The 19,163-nt window shown below is 40.5% G+C and overlaps 1 protein-coding gene across 1 annotated transcript in view; it reads left to right on the top strand.

The window, feature by feature from the left end:
* The window catches only part of C8B (complement C8 beta chain), a 43,668-nt gene extending 28,325 nt beyond the window's left edge, over window positions 1-15,343 (top strand). Inside the window, exons 6-12 of the mRNA XM_044430207.1 lie at window positions 47-244; window positions 4,360-4,600; window positions 6,617-6,745; window positions 8,266-8,429; window positions 9,566-9,719; window positions 12,171-12,239; window positions 14,236-15,343. Coding sequence (XP_044286142.1) covers window positions 47-244; window positions 4,360-4,600; window positions 6,617-6,745; window positions 8,266-8,429; window positions 9,566-9,719; window positions 12,171-12,239; window positions 14,236-14,381 — 1,101 coding nt within the window. The 3' untranslated portion in view covers window positions 14,382-15,343. The remainder of the gene's footprint in view (window positions 1-46; window positions 245-4,359; window positions 4,601-6,616; window positions 6,746-8,265; window positions 8,430-9,565; window positions 9,720-12,170; window positions 12,240-14,235) is intronic.
* Window positions 15,344-19,163: the final 3,820 nt, after the last annotated feature.

Genomic DNA, 19,163 nt, shown 5'->3' with positions numbered 1-19,163 from the left:
TAATACACAGAAACTAGCATGTTGCTTATTCTTCCATTTTGTTTAGACCAGGGGCAAATACGAATTTGAATTGACTGAATACCAGTCTTATTCAAGTTTTGAGGAAAATGTCTCCAGTGCAAAAATGAAACAAAAGAGCTTCAGCATTGGAATATCAATACCAAGTCTATTTGAATTTAATTATAATCAGAATGACCAGAGGTACAAGAAGTTCGTCCGGAGGACAAAACAATTTTCTTCAACGGTAAACATGTTTCTGCTTAATTTTAGGCATATTTTAAGGAGAAAACTTGTGCAAAAACTCTTACATCTATCATCCTCAAACTGTAGTATGTATTTGCAGAAAACTGTCATTTTTTTTTCAAAACTAAGATGGGCAAATGCCTTTGCTCAAAAGTTCATCCTATTACAGGCAAACAGTGTCCGATCTCTACACGGAAAACTAAGTGTGCATTCATGTCATCCTAAGGTCTTGAAAAGGTGCTGCATGAGGATGAAGGAACTTGATTCAAGTATCTAGGGATGTGTGTGCCATGCTATATGGGGAGGGACATAATGCGGTGGTAGAGGATATGCTTTGCAGACAAAAGGTCTCAGGTTCAGTCGCTGTCATCTCTTGGTGAGACACAAAATGACTTCTGTCTGTCACCCTGGAGAGCCACCACAGTCGGTGAGTAAGCAGTATTGAGGGTCTGACTCCAAATGAGGCAGTCCTTACTTGCAGTGCCTTTACACAAGACACACTCTTGCTAGGGTAGACCTATTCTGTGATCCACCAAGCTGAATATAGCCATGAACTGGGACCATCTCTTACCCCCCATTTCTGCCAAACTAGCCACAAAAGGAAAAGGTGCAGTGTGCCCCTCCTGGCTAGGACTGAGGGATGAATTAGATTGGTTTGCATGGTAATGTGTACCTACATAGCTCACACCTTCAGAGCAATTCTCAGTCCAATTATCCTTTGAAAATGGTATTTCTCTGGATTTTATCAAGTCCCCCAATTAAAAAATGCACACAAAACTGTGAAAGTTAACGGAAAGTACAGACTTAAATGTATGTATTGGTGAAAATAATATTCACAAACATGTTGTGTTAGGAAAACTGCATACAAAAGTTGTAAATTAGGCAAAATCATGTATGATACTTGCATTAGGAAAAACACACATCCAAATGTTGTCAAAGTTTTGTGCTTTTTTTTTTTTTTTTTTTGGAGGGGCATTTAAAAAAATCAAGCTTCAGGATGAACTGAATTTACAGTTAGAAAATAGGGCCAAGCTGAAATTAATCCATTACTACTTGTGGGCCACAACATGTGGCCTGTAGGCTACATTTCATGAAAAAACAGCTTTTCTGACCAAATATGCATCTAGTCCAAAATTCTATTTCCAACTGGTCAACCGGATGCAGGCAGGAAAATTCCAAGCAAAGCATATAGGGAACAACTCTGCCTCATGTTTCTGATATCTGAAGTACTGCATATCTAGATTTCACAAATCCAGTCAGCTATCATAACTGATAAGTACAGAGGGGTATATCATCAGTTGCCCTCTTTGTAAAGCCATTGCCACATCTATAGCAGTGAACTGTGTAAGTTTGTGCTGAGTTGAAAGTACATGTTTCTCTTCTGATCCAGCTGCCAAACAGATTCATCATCCCTGAATATTGTTATCACAAAGACTTATAATCACTTGTACCAAATAGAAATTTAATTTAAATGGTTCGAACCAGGACAGTACTTCTCAACTGAACTCATAGTTCTTCTCTGGTCTGTATTAGTCTATCCTGTCATCTCCCCTCCTGCAGACTGAAAGTCTTTAGCCTCATTTGGAAGTTCCTCCAACCCCTTCCTTATGCTGGTAGCCTTTTTAGTACTGTTTCCAATGCAATTATGTCCTTTTCAAGATGAGGAAACTAGAACTGTATACAATATTCCAAATATGGCTGCCATAATTTGTGTAACAGCATGCTGATAGTGGTATTTTAATTTCTAGTCCTTTTCCTGGTCATTCTGAACTACCTTTGGAACCCTGAGAGCTGAAACTTGGAGGAAATCTTTAGAAGGTGTCTTTCCTATCTCCTCCTATGTTCTGTGTTGACTGACAGCTCTGGAAAGTCAAGTACCCTGCTGAATGGGTCTGAGATGGAGTATAGGGATGCTGAGTGGAAGTGACCAAAACTGGGCACAAACTCCACACAGCAGTGACAAAAGAATGGGAGACCTTCCTGTCAACATACGTCATGACCTAGACTCTTCTCTCCTTTCCTTCAGGCTCCAAAATGCAAAACAATCTTTTACAGTGCGGATCTTTATTGAAACCAAATAGCTAACAAGACCGTGCGACCCTAAATAGCCTTCTGTCGCACTAAAAAGATAAGCTTCTGCTCAGTTGAAGAGCTGAGTCCAAAGTAAAAACTTCTTCTAGTGCCTCCCTTTCAATAACATTGTGACTCCCCCCTTAGGGTAGTTCTCATTAGTGGAGAACCAGCCAGCAAGTTCTCTGCAAGCCTTCCAGATGGGTAGCTTGCCTCTCCTGGTGCCTCTCCAAGTAATGGACCCTGCACATGCTCTCCCTCCTCTTCTGAAACCCGTTCCTGTCTCTTTCAAAACATGCTTGCTCTCATGATTGGCCTGGGAAACTGCAGTCACCTTGAAGGAGCTTCAAAAGCTTCTCTCCCTGCAGTGGCCATCTCCTCCTCTCCAGAATCCAATGACTACCCACTTGGAAAATCAGCAGACAGCAAGTACCTGGCCCACCCACAGCAGTTGGGGTGTGAACACATCAGTGTGTTCCTACATTCAGCTCTTTAACAGATGCATCAGGCTATGGTTTTGCATGTATAGAGAAAGAGCTAGGATGGATGCAAAAAGAACTAGAGGAATTAGCTGTACAAATTTGCAGGTGTATGTAAGGACGTCCTTCAGACAGTGTGCCAGGACTGTGAGGGAAAGGGCCCACATCTCACCATCCATTGCTGCCTAAGCATCTGCATTTCCAAGAGCAGTCTCTTAGAAGGCTGCTTTCCCGGTCCTTGGAATTTCCAGGGGGATGTCAGTATAAACATAAAAGGCCATGCTAATGTTAGACTGGTGAAATAAGACAGGTGCTGTCAGTTCAGAATATGGCAACAGAAGCAAAGACACCAAGCTATTCAACTGCAGGGCAGTCATGACATTAATATATAATGAAAATGGCTTGCAGGCCTTCCATAGTTTAATTATAGACTGCAACAAACCATTTCACCTTGAGAAAGTTGAAGTATCCGCTGAATTCTTTATTCAGGCGAACAGTGTATATTGCATGAAATACTTGCAGAATGGATTGTATTAGGTTATACCAATCCATAAAAATAAAGAATTCAGTCTGATGCAAAGCACAGTCAACTTAATACTGAAAACTGGGGATAGATTTTTGTATTAAAGTTTTTAGCTCTTAGAACTACAAAGCTCTTTTTTCCAGAGCTGAAATGAATAGTGCTTTTCAAATTCCACAGTCAAATCTAAAGTTTAATTTCAGTGTGAAACCATGTAACTATTTTCAGTTCAGTCATATAAGCTGAGCTAAGTGTCTGAATATCTTGGAGCAAATGTAATGTGTAATAAGTATTACATCTAATGTTTAATGTGTATAGTATATTGTTCCTTTTAAAGTTTTGTTTGAAATACAAGGTAAAATGAGGTTGTCCTGTATGTTTAATTTCCATTGACTTTGGAAATCATCTCTGTTTTAAGCTTATTTATGTATAAAAGTGGTCAGATTTTTTGAAACATTTTCCAAGTGCCTTTAAAAAAGAGTAGAATAAATTTTGTTTTGTTGTTTTAGAAACTGTTTTCATAGCTAAACACAGTAACGTTGGTGTTGTTTTTCCCCCAATTCTAACCATACTTCTGATTTCCATTGTATACCAAACAGTGGTAAAGGCATTCTGTGCTCTATATTAATCCTGAGTATGGTTCTGTACACTAGACATTTATTTTATAATTGTGTTGGATTCAAAAATTAATCTTATGGCAGGTCTTCTGGTGAATTCTGTAAATTAAAGGGCAGTATTCTCTCTCTCTCTCTCTCTCTCTCTCTCTCTCTCTCTCTCTCTCTGTGTGTGTGTGTGTGTGTGTGTGTGTGTGTGTGTGTGTGTAGTAACAGCCAGAAACTATTGATATTCTATTAGTTATGCATTACTGTTGTAAACCAGCCAGAGAGCTTTGACTATGGAGTGGTATAGAAATGAAACAAATAAATAAATGTATTTCCGGACAGACAAACCAATAGATGCACATGTATGGAATATGCAATCCTAAAGTGCAAAGATTGCACTTGGCTAAGATTCTGGCTCTCATTTGATGCATTTGTTTTAATGCAGTCTAGCAAATTTATCCATGCACACACAGAGCTGCAAGTTGCCCAGTATAAACTGAAGAGTCGAGAGTTGATGCTTCACAATGAGTTCTTCCAGAGAATCCTCCACTTGCCTATTGAATACAGCTATGGGGAATATCGAGATCTCTACAGGGATTATGGAACACATTATGTCACGGAAGCAATCCTTGGTGGCACCTATGAATATACTTTAGTTCTGAATAGTGAAGAGCTGCAGAAAGCAGGTATGTGAGCAGAGCTGGCTGCAGACGAACCACATCTTGTGAGGTTAATCAGTCTATGTGGGGACTTCTCAGGGGCTGTAGGAGCAACTGCTGAGGTGAGGAAAACCTGGAAAACTTTGATCTCAGTCAAAACGTGTTCTCATTTATTCCATAGCAAAAGGACATGGCATTTCAGCTTCTTTTCACCGCAGTCTATATGTACTTTTAGATGTTGAACCAGAATAGTATTGTCTTAACGCCCTAAAGAGAAATGAGCTGCCATGTGGTAATTGCTTGTTTGTTCCTGTCCTAGTAGGATGTGATAGAAAATGCTGCAGCATGGAGTGTTCCTATTGAGCATCCCAACCCATTAGCTATGTCTTTTTGGATACTCCATCCTATTCTTACTTCTTGGTTTTGCATTTCCCCGCTTCCAACAGAAAATCATTCTGTGATCACCGTGCATGTTCAGCCCTCTTTGACTTGCCATGGCTTCATCTTCATTCTGTTGCCAAAAACCAAACCTCCCTGCAGTAAGAGGTCTGGGTTTAGATGACAACAACTCACAAGGGCGTGTTGTGTCATGCAAACTCACTTATAGAATCATATCCAGTCATCTACTGCATAGTTTTGAAAGTATACCAGAACAGCTATGTTTAATAAATACAGTAACTTTTTGCAATTGTTGTACTATATTTTCCTTTTAAAGTTCTTTAGAAATAATGAAAGTAGCTTCAGAGAAAGTTGATTTTTTTTAATTTCAGAGCAAGACTTTTCCAGCTGAAACTGTGCTCATTTTTTATGGAAAACATACTTCTAAGCTTTTACTTACAGTTGTACTAGTTTGCAAATATTTCTGACCATTTTCTTTAAAAAAATAACTGTTTCAAAGGGCAGACAGAGAAAAAAGAGTGCCACCTGTGGTTTTTACATCCCAACATGCAGACCAGAGAGTCACCTTATAAGGCTCTGGTTTTCAAAGCTAGAATAACCACAGCAGTTACTGGTCAGAACAGGAGACACAAAAAGAGCGGAGTCAGTATCTACACTTTCTGATCTAGCTCGGCATTGGAGGATATTAACCTCATGGGGGATACTCAGAAGTGTGAGATCAACATTTAAATAAAGAGAATTACATCACAATCATCTTATTTTGTCACTTCTTCAACTTTTCCTATGCTTTTCAGTTGACAATTTGGCAATTGGAACCCCCTTAAAAGTGTGTAAATTAGACTATATGCATTCTCATCTTGTCAGTGTCTATGTATGTTCCACTTTGCTGGTTCTTTTATAGCTGAAACATACAAGAAAATTGACCAGACAAGTCAACACAAGGAGTATAAAACTGCTGGGATTGGTTGAAAGGGGTTCATAATGGATCTGTGAATCCCTTTCTTCAGCTGAAGGAACTAGGGTTGTGGTGAAATTGTGGGAGTTGGGTATCACATGAAATAGAACTTATATTCCAAGCCTAATTGCCAAATAGGAGGCATTTTCAGGGAAATAACAGCAGGAGAAAGAAGGGCTAACTCTCCTGGGTACTGAGTCCTTTTGTAAATTCCTCCTGAGTGGCAACTAGGCATGGGGGGGGGGGGGGGGCAGTGACGGGAGATGCTTCCATTGGATAAATGCTTTTATTTTTCCTAATATGATGCTGTTGGTGAAAAAAAAATATTCGTGTTTACTGTTGTTATCTAATTGCAGGTCCATATAGAAAATGCATGGAAACATCAATTAAAAAACAAAGATAGGAAGAGCAACAAAGAAAAGCTACCAGAATCAGCATACTAGAGAATCAGCACATTAGCCTAGATATTCTGATGAGTTTTCAACAGAAACCTAAATATCAGTTTTCAGTCTCATCTGCAGTCACCTGCAAATAGCTCAGACAGTCAGACACTGGGCAGGATATGTGTACAAGAATACACACTTGCAAGTAGGGCTGAATTATGAGAAGAAATCGCATGCTTCATTTTATAAATACTTTGCATTCAACTCTATGTTTCCTTTAGTAAACATTCCTCTTCCTTCTTCAAGGTTACTCTCTTAGTGATGTTCAGTCTTGTACACAGAAAGGGGTTAAAGTTGGTGCAACTATTTATGAAGTCCGTCTGTCAGTTGGTATAACAGTTGGAGGTTGTGGAGCCATTTTAAAAGAAATTGGAGGTAAGCATACAATGATCAAGTAACGTGACAAATGCTTTGGCGCTTAGCTTTATCAATGTTCTTGATACACATCTTTGAAAAAAGAAAAGGTTTTTACTAAAGATGATTTAGGAAATGTAATTATTGATAAAATACTAATTGTAAAGATTATAGTTTTGCAAAATGAAGCACAGATTTGAAATGTACCAATCTAATTTCCAGCGAAAAAAACCAGTGAACTACTGCAATTAAAAATATTTGTTATGACAGGAGAAAATAGATGAAGGAAATACGATTTTTTCTATCTTTCTGAAAATTATAAAAGAAGAATTGGAAAAAAGTTAAAGAGATTACCAACACACTAAATAAATCAGTTTAAAATGGTATGACCAATCTTTGACATTATTATATGACAGTGAACAATGCTTGGAAGAACTAAAAGTAAATACACAGTTACTTGAAATAAGCCTCAGTTAATATAATTGGCTTGATTTCTGAGTAGACACATAAAATTCCACACTAAAAGCTTCATCCTTTTTGTCTCCATCACTTTCTTTAACATCACACAGTGCAGTCCTACCCATATTCACTCAGATCACTGGGAGTTACATCCTGGCAAGTATGTGTGTACTAGTAATGTTAGTATTATTAATACCAACAACTATGGAGGGAAAACCCGTTCCTAAGAAATAGGGAAACTAGGGACTGTAAATAGAGGAAAATATGCTACGAGACAACTGTTTTCCAGTTCTGCTCAAGGAACAGTAGTAGGCAATGGGCAGACTTGGGTATTTCTAGGCATATTTCCATACTGAATATTATAAACAGAGAGTTCCTGTCTCCTCCTGAAGGAATCTCTCTTTGCGAAGCATCTCCTAAAACCCGTATGATCAAAAGAGTAGTCTTCCTCCTTTTGCTCTTCCAATTTGCCTTTCTGTGTGATCTCTTCTAAATGTTTCCGGAGGAAATGCAGTAGCATTGCTCTTGATCATCTGGTTATTCATCAATTAGAATTGCTGCTGATCCACACTGGTGGCATCATGTGTGGGCATCATTAGATAAGTGGACATCAAATGTTGACTTCCCTGCATGAATGGGTCATCTCAGACACCCTACTTCACACAGCTAGAGTTTTCATATTGCCACTATTTTCACAAACACAATACTTTTTCAGTGGAATCAGTCCGGCCATTTACAAGAAATCAGTTGGAGTATGTACATCTCTGGCTCTATATTTTATCCAATATATGTGTGGGAGTGGGATAGGGAGAAGAAATATGTTCATGCACAGCAGACCAGACTCAATTGTGCACCTTACCAGAGGCACAAGTTCTGGATAATGGGAATGAAAAGAGACATCCTTTGTTCTTTTCTTTCTTTCTTTCTGAAACATGTTGAGCTACTTGAGAGAATGATGGAATTCTCTCTGTGATGTTATGTCTTCAGGTGATTCACTGCTTGATGATACAGACATCAAATGGTAAACATGCATGTGTAAAACCACACAAAATTTGAACTGATGTCTTGTCAATCTCTTACAGACAGCAGATCAAAGAAGAAATTTGTGGAGGATTTTATTGCTCTTGTTCGTGGAGGAGCGAGTGAACATATTACAACTCTTGCTAACAAAGACCTACCAACAGCAGAACTGATGCAAGAGTGGGGAGATGCTGTTCAGTACAACCCTGAAATCATCCAGATGAAGGTTGTGTAAAGGAATTGCAATTACAATGTTGTATTAACTGCAAGACTATTTAGCAACAACGTCAGCTAAAATTTCAGGATATGGCTTTCACATTGGATTTGGGTGTAAAGATGGGATGAGAATCAAGAAGAGAAAATAATTCTTTACTGGTCTATTGAAAGCAAGGGCACATGATACATTAAATTTCCTGATCCTGAGCAGTGCCAGTGGAAGCCACAGAAACTGTCCTTGGGACCAGAAGATACTGATGGTGGGACCTGTAATGCAGAGAGCTGAGCAGGAATGGTTTAATTGTCAAGAATTAGAATTTCTTTCCTGGGGAGCTTGGTTCACGGAAGTGGCCACCCACTTACTTTTTTGATGATTTCCCCATTCTTTTTAACAGAATGCGCACCCCATTCAGGATGGACTTCACCTCTCAGGAATGGCTTTTGAGGGGACTTCAAGGGGCAGTAAAGAACAAGAAATTGATTTCCCCCTGACTCCGTTCTGTTGCTGCTTCTCTGAGTACAAGCCCCAATGTTTAGAAGCAAGGATAGATAATTTGTTCCCTACCCTCAATGTTTAGTAGCTACAAATTCCATTAACCCTAGTTAGCCAATGGTGATGAACCATGGGAAATGTGGCCAAAACATCCGGAATTTTGCAAGTTGATCAGTTTTGGTCTCAACAACGACCCTGAAAAGTTGAATAAGGATGCTTTTCAAATATTAAGCCTGAAATTAGTTCCGGAATTTGGAAATGATAATCCTGCCCTACTGCAATTATAAATCCCATGTTGAATAGGGATTAGGATTTTGTTTTGCCTTTTTAAGGAAATGATCTTAAATCTTTATTATTGTTATTTTTTAAATGAGATACCTCTGAACTTTACTGGGTTGAACTAACAGAAGCCGATCTTATCCTGAACTTGATTATGAAACATTTGAAGCACTTTACACAATGAGGCTAACAACACAGCAATCCATGAAGCAACAGAAACCCAAATGATGCAGCAATGATCCCTAGTCTGGGATATGTTGCGTGCATGTGCCCAGTATAAGTCAGCCTCCTAGGCCTGGTCTCTCCTATTCAGAAATATGTATGTGATTTTATACAGAACATGATATAGCCTTTTCTCTCATTCTCCACTGTAGGTGGCACCACTCTATGAATTAGTGACTGCAACCACCTTTGCAAATGCAATTGCACTGAAACAAAATATGAGGCGTGCCCTGGCTGAATTTCAGCAGGAAACGGACAGCTGTCGTTGTGCCCAGTGCGAGGCCAATGGAACGCCTTTCATGAATGGTGAGATCTGAACTCTTTCCTTTCTTGCCTGATAAGCAGGATCACATGATAACTGTGAGTCAGTTTTTGCCTCAACTCTCCTCACTTTCCTGTTGTTTCCATGAAATATTATGAGGAATATACCATAAGTGAACGATCCATCAAATATCACTACGTTTTGTGGAAATCACAGCAATATAAGGGATTTCACTGCTTGGCCAAGTGGAATCTCATCTTAATCATTTACATTTAAGAAGGCTTTCCCAACTTAATTATGCATAAAACACAAAGTTGCAATCTGCTTAAAATCTCTTGCAGAAATAGCTTTGCTAAGCTTTGCAAGCTGACTAGCTCTCTGGCCATTAATTAGTGTTTCTCCCAGCTCTTGGAAGATGGAATGCCATCTGCAACTGCTAAAGATTGTTATCATTATCATCACCGGAAAGCCACACTGGGCGTGTTTCCCTGCTCCCATTTTGGACTGCTCTTGTTTTGAAGACGATGCTAGCTTAATTGCATGGGGGAAATCATTTTTAATTGTAATAAGTGTAACTTGGACATATGAAGCTGCCTTAAGGGCCACAGCAGATGTTCTTTAAATATGTAGCCTAAAGCTACATATCTGGTTGTGCCTTGATTGATTACATGTGCAGACAGCTAAAACACTGAGAAAGATAACAACGCAGTGGCACCAAGCTAGTTCATAGTCAGACTATTGGCACATCAAGCCCAAAGCTGATCATAAAAGTCTAATAAACTCTCCTTGCTCTTGGTGCAAGGCTAAAGGGACATAGGAACCTGTCTTATACCAGCTTAGCCTGTCTGAGTTCAGGCAAAATGATAACCCAGTCCTCACTGAACAGTGCTGAAACTCAGGTGGTCATGTTGCTTGAGAGGACAATCCATGGTGAACAGCTGACAGTTCACAACCAAAAACCAACATGGTTCTCTTCATTGGTTGTTTGTGGTTATTGAGCCATGCTTGGATATATTGGCAGAGTTCAGACAACACAATAGCCACATTTCAAAAACAAACCATGCATCAGCATCTACCTATACTGAATTCTGGAGTGTGAGGGACTGTGTTGCCCAAAGCAGTCGTTGTCTAGCCCACTGCTGCTTCCATTCCTGCTACCTAGTTCTGGCTAGAGGCAGGGCGGGCTGAATAGAGAACAAGGCTTTGCTGATGCACAGGATGTTCTTCCTTGAACAAATATAGTAGGGGATGAGCTTCATTATACAAAGTAATCTCAGTTTGCATTTGCAAGAAGTCTACTAAAGTGAGCTTGCTAAGAGTTTGTCCATCTAAGGCAGGGGCTCCCAACCTGGGGTGTCTGCACCCCCAAGGAATGCCAGTTGGGATTTCAGGGGGTGCAACAAAGAGGAAGGCTGTGATGCAGTTCTGCCAAGATCGGTGAATCATGACATTTATGGCCAACAATTATCTCAGTAATAAAATTATGTATTATTATTTGTTTGTATTTGCAGTCAGTTATCTTTTGTCAGTGAGGGCAAAAGAGAGAGTTCAGCTAGAGAGTTCCATGTTTTGACATAATAAAGAAGTCATTAAATTTTATGTCCACAATTGGGATTGATTTTACTGTTTACAGTTTTTTCTAATTGCTCAATTTTTATTTAGACATATGACTTCTTCATCTCCAAATGTTATATTACTTTTGTAGGTGGTGCAAACTTTAAGCAAACATTTTCTGGGGTGTGGGGCATAGAAAAGGTTGGGAACAGCTGATGCATAGTGGTTTACATCTGCCCTGTTTTTGCTTTGGTCAGGGCCTACACATCCCGAAGCAGGTTGAGGAGACACCTCAGCTGGCTGATCCGAGGGAACAGTGAATTGCACCTCTCTGCCCAATCAGGACTGCCCCCAGCCTCCAGTAATTGCTGTAGGAAGCCTGTCAGCTGATCTCCCTTTATGGCATTTGTCACCGCGAAGGGGAGAGGCGGTGGGTGGGTTCTCTTGCAGGCCCTCTCTGCCGTGTTGCCATATACCTAGCTACAGTAATGTCTAAGGGGCTTAGGCAACAGCAGGGGTCTTTGATTCTGACAGCTTCCATCTCCCACATCCAGCTGTTTTTCAGATCTCAAGTTCTTTCTCTCCTGAATATGAAGAGCTTTGTGCATCCTGGAAAATTTGAACTTTTGAATAGAATTCTCACTCATCTCCACCAGCCAGATTCAACATGTGCCTGAAATTTTCACCCATTCTTACAAGCACCTGCATTCTGGAAAACTGCTCTGTCTGGATTCCCAGTCATGGGAACCTGGTTACAGACTGTTTGTGGCACTCAGTGCACAGGGGTGTTTTAAGCCAGCCAGTCAAGTAGCAACAAGGCGGGCAGGGCAGCTTACACACAGGTCCTTGTTCAGGTGTCCTTGTGTTGCATAATTTTGTCATAATTTTGTGTATGTGAAAACTGGATTTAAAGGTATTTCTGACTTCCTAATGCTTTTTAGGGATGCGCTGTGAGTGCCTTTGCCCACTAGGACATCGAGGGCTTGCCTGTGAGGAGACACTAAGAACAGGTGAGAGAGCAAGCAGGGAGGGTGGGATTTTTGGGAATGGAAGCACATGAAAATGACCATCAAAAGGTTGCAGTTAATATTTGTGTACTGGCCATCCTTCTTTTGCTACACATCTAAAATGTTTGTTGAAGTTAATTCATTTGCAATGCTTTTCTTCCCACTTTGACATGGGCTACGAGAATCCAGCAGTTTCCTGGAAATGTGTATTCTTAGTTTGATTGGTCTTCCCCCTTCTTGCTCTATGAAAACATGAGCATAGGTACCATTACTCTAGTGGTAGTTCAAAGGAGTCTTCACAAAACTAAGGATAGCTACATAATTGGTTCTGCTCGGTCATGCAATGAAAAGCCAGGTCTCTTCTGAGATAGTTTGGTCAGAGTATCATTTGTTTTTCTGGAATAACTAAAGGAACTGATCTTATCCAAGTTTCTCTGACTGAAAGCAAGCCATGCTTGAATATTTGCATAGTGATTGTGTAACACCAGTAAGTTCTATGGGACTGTTTGGTTACTAATGAACATTGCAATACAACCTTACATACAAAATGAACCTCTTAGCATCAACAGTTATATAACAAACAGCATGAACAATTATAATAATAACAAAATACTACAACCTGTGCACCCAACTCTCTGGCAACAGGACCAATGCAAAGAATGTCTGTAGAGCCACAAAGTTCAGGTGTCCTTGTGAACCCAACTCAAATACAACTCAGTTGTATATACATGAATTCACTATGTGGATTCATCCTTCCAGCACAACAGCAGCTCCTGCCTCTTCAGTTTTCCTGCTCTTTTGGATTTGAATGTTTTACTGCCCTGTTCTTTCTTAGCCCCACTTATTATTTCATAGGGGTTACAATGGCATGAAGCCACTCTGAGTTCATGGGGATCTTTCGTTTGCTTATTGCTTTGTTTTTCACCTTGCTTTTTCTCATCCCATGAATTGCGGGTGGAGAACATGACGCTTGCCAGAATGCCCTCCCTTCCCCCTTTGCACACCCACATGCACAGTCTGGCAGCTGCAAACACATCCGAGCAAAGTGAAGGCCTGCAGCCCTCTCCCTTTCCCATTATTGCCCCTGGAAAGCCAAGGCTTTCCTCTGCAGTGACCGACCACCAAGCAAACGAGAGCTTCAGCTGTCGGGTAGTATAGAACTGTATCGATACATGTTGTGTGTGCAGAGGGAGAAAAACAATGTCTTCTAACTTCTATATGAAAAGCTTTTAAGTGGGCTAAAAAAATGGGGAGGGGTGGGGTGGTGCTGGAAAGGATAGCAGGGGGCAGGAGTCAAGGAAAGTCAGTGGGGGCTGAGAGTAGCTTGTGCATTAGGGACAGCTCTATGTTTGTCCATGGGAACTGTGTGTGTGCATGAGAAAGTGAAGGGTTTTTGTGGGGTGGGGGAACATTCTGTAAGGATCCAGAAAAGAAAGTGTGTGATTTTAATGTGCTTGCATTGTGAAGGAGAAGGGAGGGCTGTATATGTATGCAAGCATGTATGTGGGATGGATGCGCGCAGTGCTTGGCTCTACAAGTGTCCCCTGTGCATGGAAAAGTGAGAAAGCGTGGTGGGCAGGAGTGGGGTGGCAGGGAGGGGATTCAGCATGAGAGCCAGAGAAGCAATGGGGGAAATGAGTTGGTGGACTGGAGGAGAGAAATTGTTTTCCTTTTATGAAAAAGGTTTCTGTTGACCGAAAAGTGTGGAAGGAGGTGTTCCATGCACTGGGGTTCAGCCCCATCTCTGCCTTTTATACAGTCTTTTTGGCAGGTTACTTATTCTTTGTGACTAGACACACCTCTGACAGTAACAATGTTTCAAATTGCCTAATGGGTCCACAGGCCCAGAACAGTTTTGTAGAATCCTTTTGTTCTAGCTTAAATAAGATGTTACCCACCTGTAGACCAGAAAGGAGTCACATTAAGTACTATTGAGTTAATCCTCATGCCATTTCATTTTGCTTCATTTCATTTCATTGCTGTATTGTTATTATTCTAGGTTTTCCTATAGATGGGAATTGGAGCTGCTGGTCCAACTGGGCTGCAAGTTCTGGAGGGCAACGGACAAGAAGACGGGAGTGTAACAATCCAGCTGCTCAAAATGGTGGCAAGCCATGTTCAGGGCTAAGCATTGAAACAGCTTAATAAAATATTTGAAAAAATGTTTGGCAGAGACACGGAATGACATTTTCATAATATTCTAGAGGCCATAGATATTGTTCAATAGTTCCCAGGCCATTTCCCCCCATCTTATTTAGATGATCAGTTGACACTTGAAGTGGGTGTGTCTTAATACAAAATCCTCTTTTGGATGTAGAGACTCAGATAAATGTACGGACAAATGCTTGCCCACCTCGGCTCAGTTCCTTTATGCACCATCTTGCTGCTCCCTCCCACACACGCTTGTGCAGGAAATGAGTGTGCCTATTTCAGTGAATATGATTTCTTGGATCTCGTTTGCTCAAAAAATAAAGTCAACACACATATATTATGAACAAAGAGTATGTGTGCTTTAAACAACTGGCAGGGTTTTTTTTTTAAATTGTTTTGCATACATACCTTTTAATATTAATGGTCACATCTGGCCTAGTGTTAAAAAAAGCAAACAAACTTGACAAACTTGACAGTTAAATAAAGCAAAATCTACTTGTATTATTTGGTTGTGTTTCAATGTATTATTTGCCGAGGAGATCAAATATCCATACTTTTTCTAACCAACAGTCTTATTCATGTGAAGTCAAAAGTAAGACGCAATATGTTCTATGGACCTTACTCCCAAGGAGCAGGACCTGGGTCTGCAGCATAATAGCCATCAAAGGCGCTTTATCCATTATCAATTGTGAAACCTGAACCAGACATGGTAGTGATATAACCAGTTTCTCATTTAGTGCATCAAATGTAAATCGTTTAACCAATTGGATACTGCCTTAAAGGGGAATAAGTGAACTGTAAGTCCTCTCAAATATCTCTGTGACACCCAATAATTTCAAAGCTGTATAATCATTTGATGATTTCCCTCTGTAGAATTACTCTGTAGAAGGACTATATTCATAAGCTTTCTGGAATTTTACGTAAGAATGAAATGGAATAAACTCATACAGATCATGGCCAAGTCTTGTTAATGTGCTGAAATAAGGATTAACTATTACATTGTACACTGAGAATGAGCATCTTGCATCTAGAGTGATGTTTATTGCAAAGAAGAATAGGATTGCTGTTACATGCTTTTAATCAGGATTTGGCTAGGTGCAGCTATTACCTAGAGCCATACCTGGTGAATTTGTCGGTAGCTGTGATGTACAACTATAATTCTAGAGAAGCTAATTCACTAGTTAATAGACATAGTGTGGGAGACCCTTCAACAGCTTCTCACATTACTCCAATAATATTAGGCTTCTAGCACTACATAGATAGGGCCAATTAGATGGTTCCTTACCACCCTAATATTGTTTCCCTTCCGAGATTCAGCTTCATGCTACCAATATAGTAACTATCAGCTATTATTAGCACCACTGAAACCACTGCAATCAAAACATTCAATTAAGCACTTAGGAGGTATTGGATTGGGCCTCAGACAGGCAATTGACTGAATCTAGTTAGGGTGTGCATGTGTCTCCCATCTTACCGCAATTTTGCCGATTACCAGGCCCTTTGTGAGCAATATCTGAAGTGGTGCTTAAGGCCTACAAAGTCCTGAAAAAGAACAGAGAACTGCTCCTCCACAATACCATGTTATCTCATGCAGGCCCACCTGCATTTTCAGCTCTTTGGGTTAGAGCTTCACTTTTTCTGTTGCACCGACATCTGAGCTCGGTTAGGTTAGGCTGAGAGGCACTGATGCCGTCAGCAGTCAAAGCTGCCCTGTGAGCTTCATGATCACATGGAGACGTTTAAGTCCCAGTCCAACATTCTAATCTCTGCACTGCACAGTTGCACTTAGACTGGCCAAGCCTGAGCTGATATGGACAATCTTTTCCACTGAACTGAAGACAGCAGAGTAACTTAGGAGACACGGTGCATGCAGCACAGCACACAGCTTTCTCCAACACCTGCCTGCTGCCTTCCTGCATCTGCCACCTGGGTGGCTGTACTTCTCTGCCTAACGAGGCAGTGTCCTTTGGTGCAAGGATGGCAGGCAAATGTAAGCAAGAAAACAACAGATATATTACTTTAAGCAACACACATAGCCAGCGTAACCCGCATTAGTGCCAGCCTTACTCTAGAAGCACCCATTTCATGCAGCCAGGTGCACAAGTCTGCAAGGTGTAAGCATCAAACTGGTATCACCACAGAATCTGCTGCCTGGATTTTCCAGTGCTTTGAATTACTTTTGATAGGGGTGTGTGTGGAAAGAGTGAGATGCCACCCGATCAGCTTCGTTCTGTTTCAAAATACTCATCATTTTTTGAGGCAAGCAAAGAATGAAAGCTGAATGGGTTGCTTGCTAGACAAGAGAAAATACTCTTATGTAAATTTCTTCATCTTTCCTGAGCATAAAAATATGAAGCAAAGCTGCTGAGATCCCAGAAGCTCGCCCTGCATTTATCAATTGCATTGGGTGTTTCAAACATGCACCGCATCATAATGCTGAATGTCTCAGTGTGCTCCAATCAATCAGGGCTCCTGACAGCTGCTAGCACTGGAAAGTCAGGACAGAATGAGTGGCACACAGAGACTTTTCAAAAACCCAGCAAAGCGTTATCTCCTTATGCACTTTTCTGGACCTCCCACCCCAGCAAGTATTGAGCATAATCAAAACATTTTACAGAGCTTCCCACTCCCTAACATGTAGAGATCTTTGTGGCTCTTTCTAGGTCACAATATTGAACTGATTAATTAGCTAAAATAAGCAACTTTTAATTGGCTTAAAAGATAACTCTGATTAAAACTCACCCACATTCACCCCCACATGATACCATTGATCTTGGTCTCAGTCTCAGTCTTGATCTCTGTATCTGAAATACAAGTCCTTAGAAATATGGTGAATGATACACTCGATCTTTTTTCTTTGCCTAACTGTTTCTCAGAATCAGTCCAATGAATTATCAGCACATATTTTTTCTAGATCATTACATGCATATGTTGAGCAATGTGTTTTAGGATTACAGCAAGCATCCACATGTTGATCTATAAATCACATACACACAAAGCACACTATTTTTTATACATGTAGCACACCGATAGAGATCAGTTTCCACCTGCAGGTATCTCTCCCACATGTATTCTTCACACTTGAAGTGCCTTATTCTCTCTTCGGTGTCTGTATGGCTGTTTCACTTTTCCTCTGGCACACACACACAACTTTTTAGTTCCACACATGCTCTAGCTTGCACCTTCATTCTCTGGGTTAATTTTGATTAGAATGTGAAAACATTTGCAATGGAAAATATGCTGCCCATTCTTTTTATTTAGCTTTGTGTGACAAATTCAAAAATATTAGAATAAATTTAGCTTAAACCTCTTGTAGCTATTAACTAGGCCTAGGAGATGCATCACAGCCTTTTCAAATGGGCGAGAACTGCATAAATGTTGGGAAACCACCAGATTGGTGGCCAGTGGAGTTTGTGTGTGTGTGTGTGTGGGGGGGGGTACTATTTGAGTAACCCAGAAACGCAAATTGAGGCTTGAGGTTATACCTGGGTGGGTGGGTGGGTGGGTGTGTGAGAGAGGGAGGTAACAAAAAGAAGTCCATAAAGCTCTTACTGCTACACAAGAGCATATTTTCTTGCCAACATTTACAATGCATAATATTACTATCCGTATATTTATTTATGCATTCTTGCTTGCTGTAAAAAGTAAATACTTTTAAGAAAATCTGAAAGCCAGTCAGAGTGGGAAATCTAAAGTTCCCTTTCAAGAGAAACACCTCCTTTTCTCCTCTGCTATCATTCACTGCACCCTTATAGCCTAGTGAGGATGCTAGAGAAAACTCCAGTGGATTGAAATGAGTTTGGAATGTTATGAATTTGACCAACAGAAAAGTCCCATGATCTGAAAATGTGCATTGTTCCCATATGCCAAAGTCTCTGTGTGTGGGGGGTACATTGTGCCGTTTTGAAAGTACAAATGTGTGCAGGTGCAAAAAAAATGTAAGTTCAAGAAAAGTGGAAAATATCTAGTACAAGCAAGGAGAGGACAATGGAATGAAAGGTCCCTGACAACCTTCAAACATGGACAGACCGGAGTTAACAAAATCTGTACATCCCAATTGCCTGGTTATCTTGAGTCTGCACCTTGAAAACCTGAGGTGCTTTGCCATCAATCATTTACTATTTTAGGCTGTATGCTACCTAACCAGTGCATTCAGACCCATACAAATATCTGAATCTGATAGCTTTCAACCAAAGCACCACCTATCCATTGCAAGAAGAGAGGAAAAAATAATGCCTCAGAGAAGATAGTCTTTGCAAAATATGTAAGGGTGAGCAACTGCCTTGAATGTGTATGGTGGCAGGAATTCCTTCATTACAAGCAGACAGCAACTCCAGGGTTCCTTTTTTGTTTTTTTTTTCCTTGACTCCCATTATGAGCTTTTAATTTAGTCCAGAAAATGGCTCTGCCTTATCTCATCTGGTATGGCTCACATGCTGGGCCCTTCAGCACAGCTTATATTAGTTTCTTTGACTAGTACTGTAAATGTGTAATTGCTCATAATCTTTTACAGGCCTGGCAGGCAGGTTAGCCTTTTTTCTCTGCGCTTCAGCTTCATTGCACACTCCCATTTCTCATTGTTGAGGGTTTGTGAGCCTCGGATGAAGTGGGAGAAGCCTGGGGCTCGAGGAGAGCTCTCTTTGACATTTGAAGAGCACCTCGAAAGGGGACCTTTTGCTGCCATTTGTTAAGTGGCCAGCGGTGCCCTGGTTTCGATACATTTTCTTGTCTTTATGCCTGTGCTCAAACATATTCTACTCTTCAGGAAGGCTAAAG

The sequence above is a fragment of the Varanus komodoensis genome, unplaced genomic scaffold (genome assembly GCF_004798865.1).
Source record: "Varanus komodoensis strain SLA01 unplaced genomic scaffold, ASM479886v1 scaffold20_1, whole genome shotgun sequence".
Taxonomy (NCBI): domain Eukaryota; kingdom Metazoa; phylum Chordata; class Lepidosauria; order Squamata; family Varanidae; genus Varanus; species Varanus komodoensis.
The sequence above is the reverse complement of the archived record's forward strand: the minus strand, read 5'-3'. Positions and strand labels throughout refer to the sequence as shown.